The following is an 18,808-nucleotide window of genomic DNA, read 5'->3' as shown; positions in this document are numbered from 1 at the left end:
CATTTCTAACGCTTTCTTAAGAGCAGGGCATATATGTATATTGGCTCGATATTGGTTCCTTTATTATTTTGCTTATTTGTAAATGCATATTTGCTTCAGTGACGGACCAACTAAAAACAAAAGTTTAACGGAATTTTAATGAGATGTGTTCACGCCAACCCTTATGCATTGGTGTTCACATGAGCGGGGGGGGATTGGAGTAAACGGGATGAAACTTCTATAGTGTTGTTAAAATTAAGTGCTGCTTTAAAATGTAATATTTCCAGCACAGGTGCTGAATGAATCCAGAGGCTTCACAGCTCACAGCGCCGAACTGCTCTGTGTTGCCTTAACAACGCAGCACACAGCCTGTAACCTCGCCCCGTGTTTTTACGTCGGTGCGTTCAGCGCCGGAGCCAATCAGGAGTCAAAGCGCAAAAACGTTTTCTTTGAACTCACCAATGAAAAGCCAGCATTGCGCTTCCCTGGAAGGTGAAAGGTCATCAGCTGTTGCAGTTGCTCGAGAAGGATAAATCGTTCCTACAGGTAAAAATGAAAGGCATAGCTTTTTAAAATTCTTGTATTTTTAACAAGTAGTATATAACCTCGAAGATTAATTCTAAAAAAATGTTTGCATTTTTCGCGTTTTAGTTTGTCCCATGAAATCCGTCTTATTAATGGTTTGAATTAGCTACATTTCATTTACTTAGTTTTCAGTTCAGCTGAACCTTTGGGATAGAAACGCAAGTTTTAGCTTTACAATGGCAACATGTACAGTGGTTTTGACTCTTGCACAAGCAGTCAGCATGTCTGTGAAAATAACGTGATAATAGTAAAGAGCGAGGGGGTTTATTTTTCCAACGCACTTGAGGGAAACTGCATTTTCTAATTAAAATGTCGCGTTTCCTCCTGCTCTCCCCTCTCTCAGCATGAAGGCGAGGTCATCCTCTCCGGTTCACGTGCACTTAGACGAGGCCATCCCCGTGCACGTCCACGTGCAAAGAAGCCAGTCTCTGCCCTCAGCCCCGGAGGTACCAGCAGAGCGGCCTCTGAAGTTACAGCGCCTGGTCGAACAACTGGGCTCAGGAAATATTGCACTAGGGAGTAACGCAGTGGGTCTCGCTGCAGGAGCCTAAGGCTGGTCCACATGCCTGCTGGGTCTTATTCCAGCCCGAGCTTCAAAACCTGAATTGAGCTCTGGAGTTGCTTGATTGGAATATTTGCAAGTTGTCCCCCTACTCAGACGTTTGGGATTTTATCCGACTTGTGCAGTACTGTACTTAAAAGGAAACCCTGAAGATGTTTAAGAGCTGAAAACAGTCAAACGATTCCAAAAAATCTTACATCAGTAAAGTGTTTATATGTGGGACTGAGAGCTTGACTGGAACATAAAAACTGGTGTGCTGCACCCACCTGGATGATGGACGTTGTGAAAAATGCCCCACGGTTTAAATAAACGCTGTTGTAAACTGCTTTGGATCACATTGTCTGCCAAATAAATTTCTACTTGTAAAAAACATCTCAGTCAGCTGTGCTGGGCTTCTTTCCAGCCACACAATCACAAATGTAAACCTTCTGACTGTGTTCAGCTCTTAACTGGAATTTTAAAGTTAACATATATGTAGTTAAATAAATTAGTCATTTATTAGTTCAGTTTAGTAGTTGACAGCTCAAGCTGAGTGCCTGCAGACATGGAAGTCACAAGGAAAAAGGCATCTGTAGGTTGGTGGATCTGGCCTTCTGCTAGACAGAAAAATAGCATGTATCCAGCTTCTAGTCACTTTCTGAGTTTCCATTTCATTCATGAAACCAAGTGGAAACCAGCTCATGTGTTGTTCTGTTTCAGAAATCGCATATTGTCAAATATGCATCAATGTCTAACCTGGAGAAGGACCTCAGGAAGCAGAAAGAAAAGAAGAGGACCAGAAAGACAGTTTGCAGGAGCCACAGCAGTGAGGTGTGAGCCTTAGAAACAGCAGAACTTGGTTTCTATGCTCTTTCATGTTCTTAATTGAGAAAATCCATTGTCTTTTTTAATATCAACATTATAATAATAATTCCTCCCACCACCAGTGTGTAATTGCACCAGTCCGTTCTCTACACACCAGCTCTCAGTGAGGAGGAGAGCAGAGATGGGGGTTATTAGGAGGCCATGATTGGTAAAGGCCAGAGGGCAATTTGGCCAGGACACTGGGGAAACACCCCTACTCTTGCCCTGGGATTTTAAATGACTACGGAGAGTCGAAGTCTTGATTTATGTCACATTTGAAGAATGGATAATTCCTTAAACATGTTCTGAAAGCTTGACATTATTTCTGGCAGATTTCATTTTCTGTCTGTTCTTTCCTATTCCTTATAGTTAAAGAAATCTACACAGAAGCCACAAATCACACCCAAGCAGGCAGAGAAGATCTGTTCAGTGATCCACTCCAGTGACGCGGACTTTCAGAAAGATTTGGATGTGCCTGCTAAGCAGACTGATAGTCTCTTTGAAGAAGCACACAAAAGCAGAAAGGATGTAAGGATATTTTTCTTCTTAATTAAAAGCAGTTAGTATTTACCAAGTGTCTTATTAATTTTAATAAACCTTTCCAGTCCTTGTTACCTAACCTGTTAGTACAGTATATCAAGCACAAAGAATGCTATCTAGAGTCTGTCTTACTTTTTGTTGCTAATTAGAGATATTCACATGTAAACAAGGTGCTAATGAGCCTGTAATGAAATGAAACACCTGTGACACCTGTTGGTCTCAGGAGAAATGCACTCATTTACAGATGACTCCAGCAGCCATGTTAATATATTCACACAGAAAGTCAAAAGCTGCAATTCCCCTGCCTAGGTCACAGAAAGGAGGAGGCATTGTGTGTTTGAAGACACTTCGAAGGAGCTGCCTTGGAGCTGTAGCAGCAGCACAGGGGTTCGAGCAGCAGGCCTGACAGAGTATTCGGACGAGCTCGAGAACGCGGTGAAAAACGGCAACGGCAGCCGTCTGCAAACCAGCTCCCTCCCAAGGCTCTCGGAGCTGGACGTGAGCAGGTGGGCAGGCACTGGGCAGCTGACACGAGCCAGCGTGACTGACAGTCTGCAGGTCATGTCTCAAGAATGAAGCACTGGGAGATATTTGGTTATACTGCAACTTGTGGGGTTAATCTTCTATGCCCTGTCTGCTTCTTGGTGAATTCAGGACTATGGATAATCATGTCTTTGCAAACAATTGCTTTACTAATATATGGAAATGGTCTGTTTGATCAACTGTGTTCATTGTAGATGTTGCAAATTAAATTGTATTGTGGTGAAAGACAGATCAAGGTAGGGCTTTTGGAATGGTTTGATTTTGGTGGTTTGAAATATGCACTTCCTGTGACAAAAGAAGTGAGGCAGGTCTGCTTCAAGTCCTTAGCCTGCTAATGGCCATACCCAGCTGGAGAAGGCTGCATGAACCTTGTCACGTCTCACAGAATGGAGAAACTCCAGTTGGGATACCCAGATACCAGAAGCCTCTCTGTACTAAGCAGCTGATGACTTCAGTGTGTGGCTGTGTGAGTGGACAGATTAATCACATGATCTGAGGCTCTAATTAGTCCCGGAGACCTGTTCATCAGTAGATTTACTGGCTAGCATACGAGTGGCAGTGCTGAGGCACAACAGTGGTTTTGCTTCACAGATTGAGAATAAAACCTTGATTAATACTCTCATGTTCATGCTCAGAGATGATGACGGTGCTGTTGTGGACCAGAGGCTTTTGTTAAGAACTCTCACTGAAGCAGAGTCTGCTGCCAGTTCTGCAGCAGCCCAGCTCCTGTCTTTAAAGGACACTTTGCCTGATTTCTCAAGTGTAAGTTAACACGTCAGCCCTCGCGGCTTGATTTCATTTCATGGTTTTTTTTATGTAACACACAAGTGCAGCCGCAGTGTTTTTATTGGAAGCATATTGAGTCTGCTGCTGTCGCCCCTTCCTTCCCAAGGTGTCGAGGTTTTCTTCTCCTGACGAGCTGAGGATGTCGAGACAGAAAAGTCTGCTGATGGAGAAGCTGGAGAATTTTAAAGGTGTAAATAAATCGCTCCGACAGCAGCTGCAGGAAATGCAGGATCAGGAGGTATGTTTTTTTCAAAAATCACTGTCTTAAAGTCAGATTATTATCTTGTGTCAAGATTCACCTTTGATTCTTCTGCTGCTGTTTTTTTTTTTTAACTCTTAGGCGATCCAACTCCAGGCTGACCGGCGTGTTGAGGTTTTACTGACCAAGCTGACGGAGGCTGAGGCTGAAAACCTGGTGAGCTCTTGGGCTTGCGGCAGTGATCGCTCTCTCCAGCTGACAGCCCACAGTGTCTAGCTTTAAGGAAGTGAAACTTCTTTATACATTTGCGTTATGCACTGTGCAAAGGGGTAAAATTGCAGACTTTGCCAATAGCAATACAACAGCTGCCGAGTTGATCATTACCGTTGTAAAGTATACCGTGATAAACGCTGCGCGGTGGAGGGGTTTGAACGGGGGAAACTGGAAACGATGGTGCTGACGCAGATTTTTTTCGAATAGAATTTAAGACGCCATCTAAGAGAAAATGAGCGAAGGATTGAAGAGCTGCTGGATTTGCGCAAGAAAGAAAGGGTGAGTGAATTCAACGGCTATCAATGCGCCAGGTGTGTTTTTCATGAGGAAGGCCAGAGCCTGTAGAGCACAAGTGGTGTGTGTTTGTGTGTGTGTGTGTGTGTGTGTGTGTGTGTGTGTGTGTGTGTGTGTGTTGTGTGTGTGTGTGTTGTGTGTGTGTGTGTGTGTGTGTGTGGGGGGGGGGGGGGGGAGAATCAGTTCGCTGGCGATGTCAGCAGCCAAATGCTTCAAGTCCTGCTATTTAAATGTACGTATATAATCCACAGTTGGTGATGTGTGATCATGCATTTGAGTTTGAACAAAGAAACCTATTAATTATAGCTGCAACGAGATCACAAAGTTAATGTGAAAATGAAAAAAAAACATTTTTGGAGCAGGTACACTAATATTTTATTAAATACACATGACATAAGCAAATTCATATAGGTGATTAGCAATTATCTGCATCAGAAGGTCTACTGCAAAAGTCGCAGGATTGTAGCATGTGTGGCCAACATTAGAAACAATATGAACTGGACATCCGCAGCACATCCTTTGCAGATGCTGTCCTGTGGAATCGTCTGGGCTCTGAGCCCTAGATGTCGGATTCAGCAGGCTAAATCAACTCGCCCCTTGTGGTGCCCAGTCAGCTCTCTTACTAGTTCAACAGTCATTGTCACTTGAGTATACATTTGGTCAGTCACAAATGATCGAGAAATCAAAATGATGCCAAAATCTTAATATCTAAAATCTGCATTATTTTTTGTCAACACATACACACATAAATAGAATGATAGAAGGCTTTATTAGTGTCAGTACTAATAAGGGTGGGGCCAGGAGCAAAGCGCTATGGGACACCTGCTGGGACCAACTTTGTCGAGGAGAAACAATGACCAATTTAGCTGAATTGTTTTCTGACAGTATTTATATTAACCAAACAGTACTAATAATACCGATAATCTGTCTGCAGTTTATTCAGCAAATTGGTATTAACAGTCGTACAATTACAAATAAAAGTGGGTCAAGAATTTGTAAAAAACAAAAGTCAGCAGTGATCAGTAAATTGTTAGTAACCCTACTGAGCTTTTGTATTGTGTATCAATATGACTACAGCCTGAAAATGACCCAAACAGCTGCAGATAGATGAGCTTGTAACCGAACAGGAGTAGCCTGTTCTCATCTCTTTGACTAAAATGGTATATTAGATAGCAGCTGATAATTACTGAGCCTACATTTTTAACAGAGGGATGACTGCAGGTTTAAGGGCAGACAGAGCAATTCCAGATGTCAGTAATCTATTGCTGATTATTCATGTGTAACGGCACAGAGAATTGAAAAATTTAAACAAGGCCAGACTGAGGGAGCAGGATGAGGAACAGGAGGTTTCGAGTTAGTAGTTATTTCAGAATGCTGCTGATGAAAGATGGCATGAAACTCTGAAAGCATTAAACCCGACAGTAATACGCTATGTGTAAGTGGAGTCACTTCAAGGTCCAGTCTGAGGGCAGGGCTGTTGATGATACTGCACTGTTCGCCAGGAGAATACAGAGACCGTGGTGCAGCTGTCGAAGTCCGTGGAAGCCACTCGGGCACACCTGCAGGGACAGCTCCGTCACAAAGAGGCCGAAAACAACAGGATGGTGGTGCAGTTACGGGTAAGAAGAGTCCCAGACGCATGTCCCCTTACTCTGCACTGTTTACATTCATCCATGCATTCAGGATCATAGGGAGCCGGAGCCTATCCCAGCAAGCAAGGCAGGATGCACCCTGGACAGGAAGCCAGTCTATATGAAGCCACACACAGACACAAACAAACTCACACCTGGGCCAGGTTTCACAGAAGACAAGTAACCTACCATCATGTCTCTGCACTGTGGGAGGAAACCAGAGCATGCACAGGAAACGCATGCGAACATACAAACTCCACGCAGATGGTACCCCTGGTGCCGAATCGAACACGGGGCCCCAGCTCTGCAAGACAGTAGAGCTAACCACTGCGCCACCTTGCCTCCCTGCACAGATTACACACAGCTAAACCAGCTGTGCTTCTGGATCCCATCCCACCACTGTTTCAGAAAGACTGCTATTGAGATAAGGCCTTTCTCTCTTACCGCACTCGTATCCTCAGTGATGTGTATTAAAACACAGTTCAGGGTTGTGTAGGTTTGCAGACTTTCTACTGTGGTGTGGATTCGCTCTTTGATGGACTTTGCTTCATTTGTGGCAGTAAATGTTTATCTGTCCCTTTAAGACTGACAAACCTTTTGAGATTGAAATTCACTTCATGTTAACAATTATTATGTCGTTTTTTAATCTGGTATGACTAGTAACATATATGTGGGTATTTTGTTTTCTGTGTATTCTTTTTAAGCATGAGCTAAATTAATCACACCATGCAATTTTACAGGAAGGCATTTTGCGCATCCATTGTCAAATGCGTATGTAACTTTTTCTCTCTAGAGTTTGGAGAGAACAGTAACTGAACACAAATTGGCGATTGAGAACCTGAAGCGCCAAATGTCGGCTGCGCTGGACAAAGCTGCACAGGAGAAGCAGGCTCTGAAGAAAGCCACCAGAGCCCAGAAGCACAGAGCCCAGCGGTTTGAGGCTGCCATTGAAAAGTGTTACAGTCAGCTCAAAGACAAGGTAGGACTTTGGGCTGGAATGATCAAGGAGTGGTGAATTTTGGTGAATTAATGACTTACTCTTGCCTAGCCTGGTAAAATACAAGTCCAGTTTCTCAGTAAGTTCAGTAAGACCTGAAGGACAGGCAGGTATATTGCACATGAGCAGAGTTGGGATTTGAAAACTGGGGGAGGGGGGGAGTTCAGGCAGAGGTGTAGAAGACCTGATCCAGAGTCCATCGAAAGATGCACAGAAAACCAAGACCATTAGATGTCTATTTTACTCAGGTGTTGAGTAGAAGAGTGTTTCTTTCCTCCATGTTCAGTGATGAACTCTCCGAGTTCCCCGCAGGAGAATCCCAGACTGTAATGTGGTTGTTCTTGTGCTCTGTTTTCAAACATTGGTTCTCTCCTGTAACCGTCCTTGCTTGCAGTAGCCATAAGCTTCACTATCCACTGTGGATTCGCGAATGGCTGTCTAAACTCTTTCCTGTGAACTATGTGTTGTGTGTATTAAGGATGTGAAGCTGACCGAAGCGCTTTCAGCAGCTGACACATGGAAAAGACATCACGAGATGGCCAGAGAGGAGAAGGCACCGCTGGAGGCCAAGATTGCGGTGCTTCAGCTGTAAGTGGGGTCAAACTGCAGTCCCGAGACGAGAGAGGGAAGAAATCCAAACTGTGTAGGCCAGCGGCTCCCAGTCCTGGTGAGCCACGCTCCTGCGGGTTTTCCATCCAGCCCACCTTCAGCAGACAGCTGAAAAGAAGTTGCATCAAGTGAATATTTGCATTTTGTTTCTAGTCACAAGTTTGGGATTTTTATTTCGGTTTCAAAATACAACAGGTAAAGCTCCAATGTGTTTAAGAGCTGGGGACAAACACATCCACATTAATCGAATTATTATCGAGTCAGTGAAGTGTTTGATTGTGTAACTGCGAGCTTACCAGCAGGTAACCAGGACTGGGAACCACTGCTCTAGGCAGAAATAAGTCATGTTCAGGATGATGAAGTGGTCTAATTAAACCAAGGACGCCTGCTGAAATGACCGGGTTTTGGATTCAGGAAAGCAGTGTGTCAATGCAGATGGTGTGGGAGTGGCCAAGAAACTGGTTCCTTCAGGTTTCAGCTGTGTGGTTACTGTCAGAAAGAGATGATATTATGAAGAGACACAGCTCCTAGACCATCTTACAGCACTTTCTGCTTTGAGAAAGTCAAAATGACTCATTATACATCTTTAATAGACTTCTATTTCAACCTTTCATTTGAACCCTGTATACTCTTCTTTTATTGCATGCTTTTGAAATACCAATATTTTATATTTTTAACTTTAACGCAAATTATTCAGTTTGTGAAGTTCTTTTTGAAAGTCCAATATTCAAAATAGGTGCCATCAGGGATAAAGTTAGCTCTTCAGGAGAAAATGAAAGGTTTTTCAAGTGCTGCCCCCTGGAGCTGCTCCACTGTGTCTGTCGCTCTGGGGAGGTGACACTCCGGACCTCGTGTCCCAGCCGGAGCACAGCTGGCTGCAGGCGTCCTGCTGGACAGCTCCCGAGAGCTGAGCCCATTCATCATCTCATTTCCTAATGTTATGCAGAGTCACCGACACAACACTAGTTTAACAGGCTGATTCGATTGTGTTGATTATATGATTATATTTCAAATTATTTGAAAAAGGGAATAAAAAATGCTTTAGTAGCAAACTTTCAATTGCTTAGTATTATCAGAACACTTGCAACACCGATGGAATAAAATGTGCCATAACCTGTACAACAGATTTACAGTGTCTTTATAATGAATATACAGTATTTACCTGCTTTAAGTTGGAGTGTTTCTTCTGTAATTGCTGGACCTCTGTGGGTGGCATAGTGTGGTTGACATGTCCTTGGTCTCATGGCTGATGGGTTGTGGGTCTAAGTCCCTGCTGCAGACTCCAATGTTGTATATCAAGTGAGGTACTATACCTCAGTTTCTACAGCCTTCCCAGATGCACAAGTGAGGACCAGTGTTGCTGAGGGGATCTTCCCTACGATTAATCAGTGTCCCACCCAGAGGAGGAGTCACAAGCTCTCTAGACTGCTTAATGCCACAGACACCAGGATGAGCTCTAAACTGATGAGCAGATGTGTCTCAGATATGGAAGTAACTGATAATTAAATACTTTACAGTTTGAAGGCACTACTAAATTACATGTCAAAATACAACCTAGATGTTGCATGTTTTGACCTGCGTTTTGGCAATTCTAAGAATCGTGTGCACTAAGATTTTTTTGTTAAGGAAATAATAAGTTATAGCCCGATTAATTTACGAAGCATGGTTCTTTGCTCTTTAAGGCAGATCACGGACCTGACTGAACAGCTGAAGACGGGAAAAGACAAGGCTAGAATTTCAAATGAGGATCTCCTGCAGAAAGTGGAGAAACTTCACTCTGATAATGCCGACCTGAACCTTGAAAATGCCAGATTGATGGTACATTGTCCTGCCACATTGTGAAACAGCACACCGCTGTGTACTGTAGAGGACAGAAAACAAACACTGCTGGGGAGAGTTTCTGTCCAATTAGAATCTATTGCAGTTGGACCTGTCTGCTTACTTTTCTAAAAATTAATAAGAAGATTGGGAAATTGTTTTAAGGAGCTAATTTACTGCCTATAAATACTACATAAGTTATAACAAGAAGTTGGGGATCATTCATTTTTAAAATTGAAAATTTTAACTATAATGGACTGCTTTTTAAATGTAACTTTCTCCAACACTGGCTTGAAATATTAAACTATTTAAATTTTATCCAGATCTTGGGGCTTTAATATATATATTAAAATCCTGAACGTCAGAGCTTGCCTGATGAATTCTGATACAAATCCAGCACCTTGTCCCAAGTCTGTGCACACAGGCTGCAGAGGCCTTTGTAGTGACTGTGGTTGTGTTTAGTATCTTCTGCTGTTTCACTCATGTAACAGTTACAACCCCATTCTCTGTATACACTTTAATTGCCTGTGATTGTTATACGCTTTTAAGTATTTTTATTACTCCAGTAAATCCATTGAACGTCTTTCTTTTTTATCATTAACACATATGTCTGTAAACTGTGTAAGGATAACTTTTATGACCTATTATTGCCATTGCAGGCCTTCATAGCTGATCTAGAGGAGAAACTAAGTGTTTCGCAGGCTGAGGTCCAAGAACAAGTCTCAGTGTCCCATCAACAGAAGGATCTCCTGGAGCAGTATAAGACTCAGGTAACAGGGAAACAATTACTCGTGCCAATATCCTGCTGGGAAAGTGCCCTTGCATAATGGAATTATCTCTTCAAGGCCAATACGAGCATCCTGATTCCCAGTTGATGGAGACGGTTGGAGTGGGTTCCTGTAACGTTGCTTTGCCTAACCCTTCATCTGCTTCACTGTGTTTCACGACTGCTAGACCTGATCCTCGGTCTCCAGTGCTAGGGACCAGAATCACACATCTTGAAAGCTGACCTACAAATTAACAGATTTTGATATTGCATCATCCTGTAGTTGTGAAATGAAAATGTTAGCTTCTTTTGTTAAAAAACCCACCCAGTCTTGACAACCACTGAAAAAAATCCTTATGAAACTTCACTAAGAAGATTTTAAATGTGTTTTTTTTTCTGTAAGGTGGAAGGGAACATTTTATGTTTTTTATTTAGTAATTTCATGTTTTTGTGTTGTACCAGGTAAAACATCTGTCTATTTAAAAGCTGTGTCAGGATGTTCCAGTTGTGAAGTGATTGATTGTTATTCATCTGATATTATTCAACTTCATTGAAAGTTTAATCCTGTGTTGACGCATATATGCCACTTTCCCGCTTATGTTTGTCTGTATTAGTAAGACCAACCTAATAGCACTTATTCCATTTGCTAAAAACTTTAATTCATCAGCAGTATTTATCTGGGCTGAGGTTTTATTTTTGGAACCACCAAACCGAATCTTCTTCCTTTTTGTGGGAGTTACATAAATGGAAAATATTTATTCTTATTCACACTAAGAAACAAATGACCAAGACTCTTTACTCTTATTTGAAAGAGTCTCTTTATGCCTTAGCTATGTATTTAGCAGTAATACAACATTACATTTCTTCTTTAGGTAAAGGAGCTGCAGAAGGAGGCCAATGAGCTAAAAACTAGATGTGAGAAAGTTTTAATAGAAAATAAGAGGGTCAAAGAAGGCAAAGACACAGAAGTTGAAAAGGTAATTGGTGTTTTTTTTTAAATTGTTTTACAGATCTAAGCTTTTATTCTTTAAAAAGGACATTCTGAGAGCATTACTAATGCACACTGATGTAATACTTTGACACGCTGGATTAGAGAAGAGAAAGTGCGCAGAGCAGTAGAGTTGAAGTTGTGCCGTCTTTATCTCATTCTGAGATAGCACCAGGTATCTCCCTTGACGTGATCTGATAAAGCTTTGTTATTGCTAGCCGGGGAATTTATAGACTTTTTTCCACACAAATTAGAAATAATGTCTGTTTTATAACTACATGGAACGAAGTTCTGGGATATTGTAATAAAGAGGATTTGATTTTGGCTTCATCAGTCTTGCTGCAGCACCATGGGAATTTAAAACAGGTGTACATCTGAGGAGAAATGTCTTTTTCCAGCCATCGCTTTCAGATGTTTTAAGCTATAGTGACACATGTAATGACTACGGCGTGGAAAAAGCATATCGGAAGGGAACCAGGTTCACTCTGTGATGTCTCTGCAATGCAGGTGTGGGCATGAAGAATTAACAGCCCCTCTTTAAGACTGATAATACCACATATTTAAACAATCTCTAGTGTGTGCTTAGAGCAGTGGTACAATGGGTCATGGGTTTCAGGCTGGGGTTTCTAAAAGTGGTTCATTTCCTCACTTAGTTACGCAGTCTAGGGGAAATGACGAGATTTAAAAAGTGAACAATAGGGCCTGAACGCACCCTTGTTGGGGGGTTGTGTGCTGGTGTTTTGTTAAGCAGCTACAAAGTCATGGTTCATTATTGATGCCTGAGGCCCCTTCCATTACTAGGAAGGCTTCCTAAAAATAGGAGAACTGGGAGACAATATAGAAAAGTTTACCTGTGTACAGATCTGTTTCTCTTGTTTTGCGATCTGAGAGCGTTGTGTGAGAGGTGTGCATTAACAGATGTTTGCCCACACTTGGAACAGGTCAAAAAGCAGCTGGAGTCTCGAGTGAAGGAGCTGGAAGTTTATCCTGATTTACTGAAGGCAGCTGAGCAAAGGCTGCAGGACTGCCAGGACAAGCTCCTGCGCTGCGAGAGAAGATGCTCAGACAAGTCAGATTCTGTTAGTCAGCTGCAGGTTAAGGTGCATATGGACAAGTACCCATTAATGGCCTTTTCACTCGAGGGGAATGGCCATTAACAGCTTCCACCCACTAGGTGGCAGTCATGCCTAGTGTACAGCATTTCCTCTGCCACGCCATTAATGCTTGTGAATGCTGTGAATCTGTCCATCTGCCTTGAGCTGAACTGGTCTGGTGCAAAGCACTGTGCTGATGTTTGGCAGTAATCATCTTTCATGTTTTAATGTAATTCCTAAATTCACCTCTAAAAGCTTCATTTGCATGAATCTTGTGTGAGGGAATGCCTTTGGCATCTTTGTTTGTATGCACAGACAAGCCCAGCTGAATCGTAGGTGTTCGTAAAATTCAGTGATCTGATTTGCATACATAGCTGTGTGGTGGTATCAGTCTGAGGTGGTGTCATGAATAATGATCTTGTCTTCAAGCTAATAAGAAAAAAGTTTGAAGTGGAAGTTTGAATTTATAGCTTTTAGTATTTGAATGTAATCATTATAGATCAAGGTGTGGTGCAAAACAGAAAAAACTTGAGCTGCACCCTTGTTTCTGTTACTTATATATAGCTTGAGGTAAATGGATATTGAACTTAATTTATGCTACATATACAAAATCATGCTTTCATAGAAATGGTAATGTTATTATAGTTACTATTATGATACATTGAATTGATTAGGTTTATTGTGAAAGAGGAACATCTGTGAAGAGATTTTAGGTTTGCGTCTTGTCAGAACCATGTTCATTTACTGTATGTTGCGCCCCATTCTGTTTTTTGAACATGCTTTAGCAGAAGAGCTGCTTCCCTCCATCTGGACAATAACATCTGTGTGTCTGCAGGTGGACCAGCAAGCTGAGGAGCTCAGATCATCCCTGGAGGTGAAGGACTCCCTGCAGGAAGACAACCTGCAGCTACAGCTCAGACTGGCGGCTCTTCAGAGGTAACTTTGATGAAATAAAAGAAACGTTCGGGAACCTTTTGGGCCGTAAAGCACTCCTGAGCTTTGTTATATCCCGTGTTCCCAAAGTAAAATAGAAGAACTGGAGTCGGGAAACCAAGAGCTTGTCCACAGACTGGCTAGCCAAGAGGAGGCTCTTCAGTACAGTGGGAAGCAGCTGGAGGAGAGGTCAGCGGAGAGCCTCTCTCTCTCTCGCCAGCTGGAGGCGGCTTTAGCAGATGTCAAACAGCAGGTAGGGCTGTCTGTTTAATAACACAAAGTGACTTTGTCTACAGATACCCTGTTCCTCATCATCAAACACAGTTGCTAATGAAGCAAATGAATAGCATAACTGGATGAACAGTCCATGGAGAGCGATGAACTTGTTAGCAAGATCACATGAAAAGAAAAGGATGACTGTCAATATTAAGTCTAACCAATACAGTATTGCCCAGGCGAGACTGGGATTCCTGTCCCTGCACCACAGAGCAGTGCCAGGGCCTTGCCTGATGGCAGGGTGACTGAGTAAATATCTGAGCTCGGCACAGACTGAAACTGACAGTATTGTGTAAGTAGTGATGAATTAAGCTCAGTCCAAGTGTCTCCCTTTTGCTCAGTGTCTGGGATGGCTGCTGCTTTTCTTGAATTATGGTCTTGAAAGATTAAATGTAACGATGCGTGGCAAATTGGAACATCACAGGTTATAAAATAAAGTACTGTATATTGCAGAAGAGTGTAATTCAGGAAGCTGTCAAGCTGGTTATTTAAAGGAATATCTTGCTAGCTTTTTTTCTGGCTGTGATGTGAGAGATTCCTCACTGATGTGAAAAACCACACCTCAGGATGTTTCTGTTTACTGTGCCATAGGATCATTCCCATATTGTCAGATTGTCCTTTCATAGCAAACGGATTATAAAGAGTAGAAAGGGCAGGCTTGGAAGAACTGAGCTGCGTTTTTTCCAGTTGCTGTATTTCAGCTGAGCACCCACAGGTGTACCTAATGCTGATTTAGTGAGCCTAGTGGAAAATCTGAAGCAAAGCTTCGGGCTGTGTCTCCCCTGCCCTCTGTGACCCTCCTGTCAGGGCAGCGCCTCCGAGTATGTGAGGATGTGAATCTGCAGAGCAGTAGTGAATAAAAGGCACTGCATTTCGTAAAGAGCTGTACTGGAAGCAAAAGTATTTAGGGAGGGAGGCGTTGGTAGTATTTACAGCTGACCAGATCTCAGGGAAACAAGCACGAGGCAAACAGAATCGGCTTCACTGATATGAAGCGGTCATTTCCTATATGCTGACTGTCGACAATGTGCACTGCAGTGTCCTGCCAGTTTTAGGTTTCTATGAGTACCTTTGAGCATGGAGGGCAGTCCAGTTTGTTTTTCCTCTCATCCTGAAGGGCCCAGTTCCATTTGCACCTCTGTGAACCCTGTGAGTTTTACCGACTCGTCCTCTCGCTGGATGGGCACCACTTGCGTGGTGTAGCCATGCCTGGATCCCACAGGCCCCCCGCTGGCCTCGGCCTCGGCCTGCTGCACAGACCTCAGCCGATGTCCTTCCTGCTGGGAATGGGGTGGCAGACGATCCAGAAATCCGGCAGACTGGCATGTCGTGGGATGCTGCCCTGTGACCCACACGCCACTCCGGCACCCCCCTCCCCTTCGAGCCCAGCCAGTCGCGTCGGCCCTGCTGGAGCTTTTGTGCCCCGCGCTGGGGTGCAGTTCGCACCTGCAGCGTATACCAGGGAGCTTAACGCACTGCAGACCGACATCCGTCTAGGAGATCAGCTCTGTGAGTGCAAGAATCGGTATGTTCTTAATTTCTGGTTTCCCTTTGTATTCCCTGAGGTTTCTGAAGTGAAGGACAAGGCCCTTGCTAGAGAAAGTGTCCTACAGAGCAAAATCCTGGAGCTCGAAACAGAGAAAAGCAGAAAAGACAAGGAGTTAAAACAGCTGCGGCAAAGCAAGCTGTCGGTGAGTATTTTTGGCATTCTTATTTCCCAGCTTCCCTGGCTGAGCCAGTGCTGGCGATGTAGTGATATAAAGCATGTGGCTGTGTTGTTGTTTAGCACCTCTTAATGTTAGTGGGTTTTTTTCATTGTTAATTTAATTTCCTTTTCAGATGTTAAGCCTGCATTCCTTTATCTGCATCTGCCTTTTGATCTCTTGCTTTTTCGTCTCCCTGTGTTTTTCCGATCTTTGCCGCTGATACAGAGGCCCTCAGTGCCGGTAAGAAATTATAATAATGAATCATGTCGTGGCAAGTACACTTGACTAAAGCTGTCTGTACGTTAACCAATGGAAGCAGGTACCTGGTGTCTTTATTTAGCTTTTGTTTATGTAGTGCTTTCAGTCTTTTTGTCTGCCATTGCTTTGAATTGCAAGGCCTTGTACCAGAAGTGACATTTTCATTCTTTGGGTAGTTGCATGATGGCATTGATTTATTGGACCTGCACACTTAGAAGTCAAGAGGTCAAGTCCTCGGTTTGTTCTCCAAGCTCTTTAGAGCCTGTTCCAGCTATTGGCTGCAGGCAGTCAGGCTGGATGCCTGATTTGTGTCATGTGTTCCCATATATCCACTTGAGTGGCTGGCTGGTATGCTGCCTATCTGCAGTGCTGCTCTTCAGGGCTCCTTGAGTTGTGCTTTAACTGAGCCTGTCACAGCAAATGACCTGAATGGACAGAGAAGAGCACAGAGCTCTGAGGCAGCTCACCCTAATTCCAGGCATCCATCAGCAGTGCCGGTTTGGGGCCTTTTCCATGTTTTCAAAATACCTGGAGGAATTTTTTTCTCATGGATTTTTGCACAGTACGCATTCTCGTCTCGAATTCGGTAATGGACAGAGTGCGTGTTTTAAGTGCAGTGTAAAATGACAAGGATTTAGAATGATGCGGTGTTGGTTGGATTAAAAAACCTGGATCGTTAGTGCACCACAGGACTGGGGTTTGGTGAAGCTGCTGTGGGTCCTTTTTCCTTTCCTACTGGAATAGTTATCTGAAGCTGTTTTTCTGATGCCCTGTTCTGGAAAGCATAGCAGGTCAGCTACCACAGGATTAAAATATAGTTGCTCGTGGCCATGGCTGAGACTTTCCTGAACTATTTGTCAGGCTGAAGCTAGTTGTTTGAGCCTTAGGGATTGCATCGGCACATGTGGTTCTGCTCATAATTCTGAAAAACAAATCTGTTTCTGTCATTCCAAACATCTTCTGTTCAGTTTGCTTAGTGTTTTTCGTTTGCTGGTTAAGTCTTGTGCTTCTGTGATTTAAGGTGATATTAATAACATTAAAGTCTTACAATTAATCCCACATGTGTGCTTTAAAACCTTCATGTACATTTTTAAAGCGTCTGGGGGCCCGATAGCAGGTCTTCATCGGCAGGCTCCGTTTCTAATTGTATCCAGAAATCCCCATTGCGACATCCTCACGTCTTTCTCAGGAATCAGTGGAACACCAGAGGATACCAATGCAAAGATGTTTCAACAACATTCAAGAAACGACAAGTAATTTGTCGTTACAGTAAAATGAAAGCAGCAATTGATAAGGGGACCTTATTTCTCTTGAAAGGAGAAAGTCAGTAAACATGCCATATTTACAGATAATCCATAAATATGTGGAGTTGTAAGTACAGCAATGCAATAGATGTTAGACATATGACAAAATTCAGGACTGGGCAGATCTGGCAAATTAAATTTAATGTGGATAAATACATGGTATTACTTGTTGGAAGCAAGAATGTACAATTCAACTATGAGACGAGTACTATTAAATTAAAAGGAGTAATAGGCCTGTAAGAGAGAGAAGTAGGAGGTTATAATCATTCATTACTTCAGGTAGACTGTATGGGAAAGGCCAACAATATGGGTTTGTCTTCATGTCTGGAAAATGCAGCCTCAATGAGGAATTATATGTGAAACCAAATCAAGTCTTCACTTTTTCAAGCAGGAGAAGTATCATTTTGCATACTAATTATATCCACATAAAACCCATTGCTTTGTAAATCAAACACCTGCTGGAATTGGGAAGCCAGGACTGGATTTGAGGAAAACAAGACAGCGTATTCCAAACCTGTCTAATTTCTCAATGACTGTTGAATTCCACTACAAGTGGAATTAGAGACATTCAAGACAGACAACGGGAGACACTACTTTACACAGAGGGTTGCGGGAGTCTGGAGCCACGTTCCAGAACATGTGTTTCAAGCTCACCCAGTGGGATCCTGTCAAATTAGCAAGACGGGCCAAATTGCTTTCTGTCTTTTGAATTTTTCTGATCTTCTAATAAACATTTTCTTCTCTTTCTGTAGAGCCACATCATTGAACGCATTCGTGAACATCTTGCAAAGACTGAGTTGGAAATGGAAATAAAGAGAAATGAGAAGCTAAGCCTTTCTCTCTCTCTTTCTTTTTCAGGCGGAAAAGCAGTACGAGATCCGATTAAAAGACTTGCAGCTAAGTTTGGACCAATCGGAAAGCCACAAACAGAGCATCCAGAACTATGTGGATTTTTTGAAAAATTCATATGCCGCTATGTTTGGGGAGGGAATTTCATCAAATTTTGGAGCATCATCTTTTTAAAAATAGTTTATTTTCTACATTTTGTATGCTGAATTGTGAATTATTCAACTTATTAATATATAATATTTTTGGGACATTTAAGTTTAAAGTAATAATTAGATTTTTTTTACATAAAGTTTTACATTTTTGTGATCAGTGTTGCACAGTATAAAATCGCAATCCGCTATAGTTACAATTTTGTTTTGAATTATAATAGCTTCAATCTTTCAGCCGTTTGAAGACTGTCATGAACACTAAAATGTATTGCCCAGTTCAGTCACATAAGTTGATTTTAATATTAATGATTGAAGCTTACAGAACTGTTCAACAACGTTTTCAAAACACTTCTACCAGCTTCAAAATGTGCTTCCAGGCTGCTATTAAATGTGCCGGGCTTAGGACGGTATAATTTTCTCAACTCCTTAAAATACAGCTCTTATATCTTTTAGGCATGAGCAGATTAAGAAAATGTTTGGTAACATTAAAGAAAGTAAGTTGCTTTACAGGGCTTTGGGAATCTATTATGGGAATCACACTGAAATGACTTGATCAGTCATTCCAGAACCTTTGAACTGTTATACTGTCAACTGTTATATCTTGATATATCTTGATATTTCAATATGAAATGTTCAATAAATGTGAATAATCACATCTACTTTATTAAGACCTTGACTGGTGTCTTGCACATGTTGGAAGTATGAGCAGTATGTGCGGTAGATAGGTAAACATTTTCCCATTGAAAAGCTACAGACCATTGAATGCTGTGTTTAAACGAGAAGGCTTGCAGTGGTTCATTTTCTATGGAATTTTCCATTCCAGTAA

General features: G+C 42.3%; 1 protein-coding gene across 3 annotated transcripts; it reads left to right on the top strand.

Moving 5' to 3' along the window:
- The first annotated feature begins 186 nt into the window (after positions 1–186).
- On the top strand, positions 187–18,577 carry LOC102691024 (protein BCAP). Of its 3 annotated transcripts, XM_015355335.2 has the most exons (20): positions 187–525; positions 908–1,010; positions 1,826–1,936; positions 2,339–2,497; positions 2,819–3,015; positions 3,688–3,814; positions 3,945–4,076; positions 4,179–4,253; positions 4,518–4,589; positions 6,107–6,223; positions 7,029–7,214; positions 7,711–7,820; positions 9,524–9,659; positions 10,319–10,429; positions 11,298–11,402; positions 12,355–12,513; positions 13,343–13,443; positions 13,531–13,693; positions 15,282–15,407; positions 17,843–18,577. In XM_015355335.2, the coding sequence occupies exons 2-20, from the start codon at positions 909–911 to the stop codon at positions 18,005–18,007; spliced, it is 2,454 nt and encodes an 817-aa protein (XP_015210821.2). In that variant the 5' UTR covers positions 187–525; position 908; the 3' UTR covers positions 18,008–18,577. The 3 variants fall into 3 exon arrangements, with proteins under 3 accessions (XP_015210821.2, XP_015210823.2, XP_015210824.2); XM_015355337.2 differs by lacking the exon at positions 908–1,010; XM_015355338.2 differs by lacking the exon at positions 12,355–12,513.
- The last annotated feature ends 231 nt before the right edge of the window (positions 18,578–18,808 follow it).

The sequence above is a fragment of the Lepisosteus oculatus genome, chromosome 9 (assembly GCF_040954835.1).
Source record: "Lepisosteus oculatus isolate fLepOcu1 chromosome 9, fLepOcu1.hap2, whole genome shotgun sequence".
Classification (NCBI taxonomy): domain Eukaryota; kingdom Metazoa; phylum Chordata; class Actinopteri; order Semionotiformes; family Lepisosteidae; genus Lepisosteus; species Lepisosteus oculatus.
This window is presented reverse-complemented; position numbering and strand designations above follow the sequence as displayed.

What these genes read in the sequence shown, in the direction of transcription:
- LOC102691024 (XM_015355335.2), top strand. Translation starts at nt 909, where the DNA reads ATGAAGGCGAGGTCATCCTCTCCGGTTCACGTGCACTTAGACGAGGCC. An exon ending in CTTTGCCTGATTTCTCAAGT is followed by an intron (nt 3,815 to 3,944) that starts GTAAGTTAACAC and finishes TTCCTTCCCAAG; the next exon opens with GTGTCGAGGTTTTCTTCTCC. An exon ending in ACAGTCAGCTCAAAGACAAG is followed by an intron (nt 7,215 to 7,710) that starts GTAGGACTTTGG and finishes GTGTGTATTAAG; the next exon opens with GATGTGAAGCTGACCGAAGC.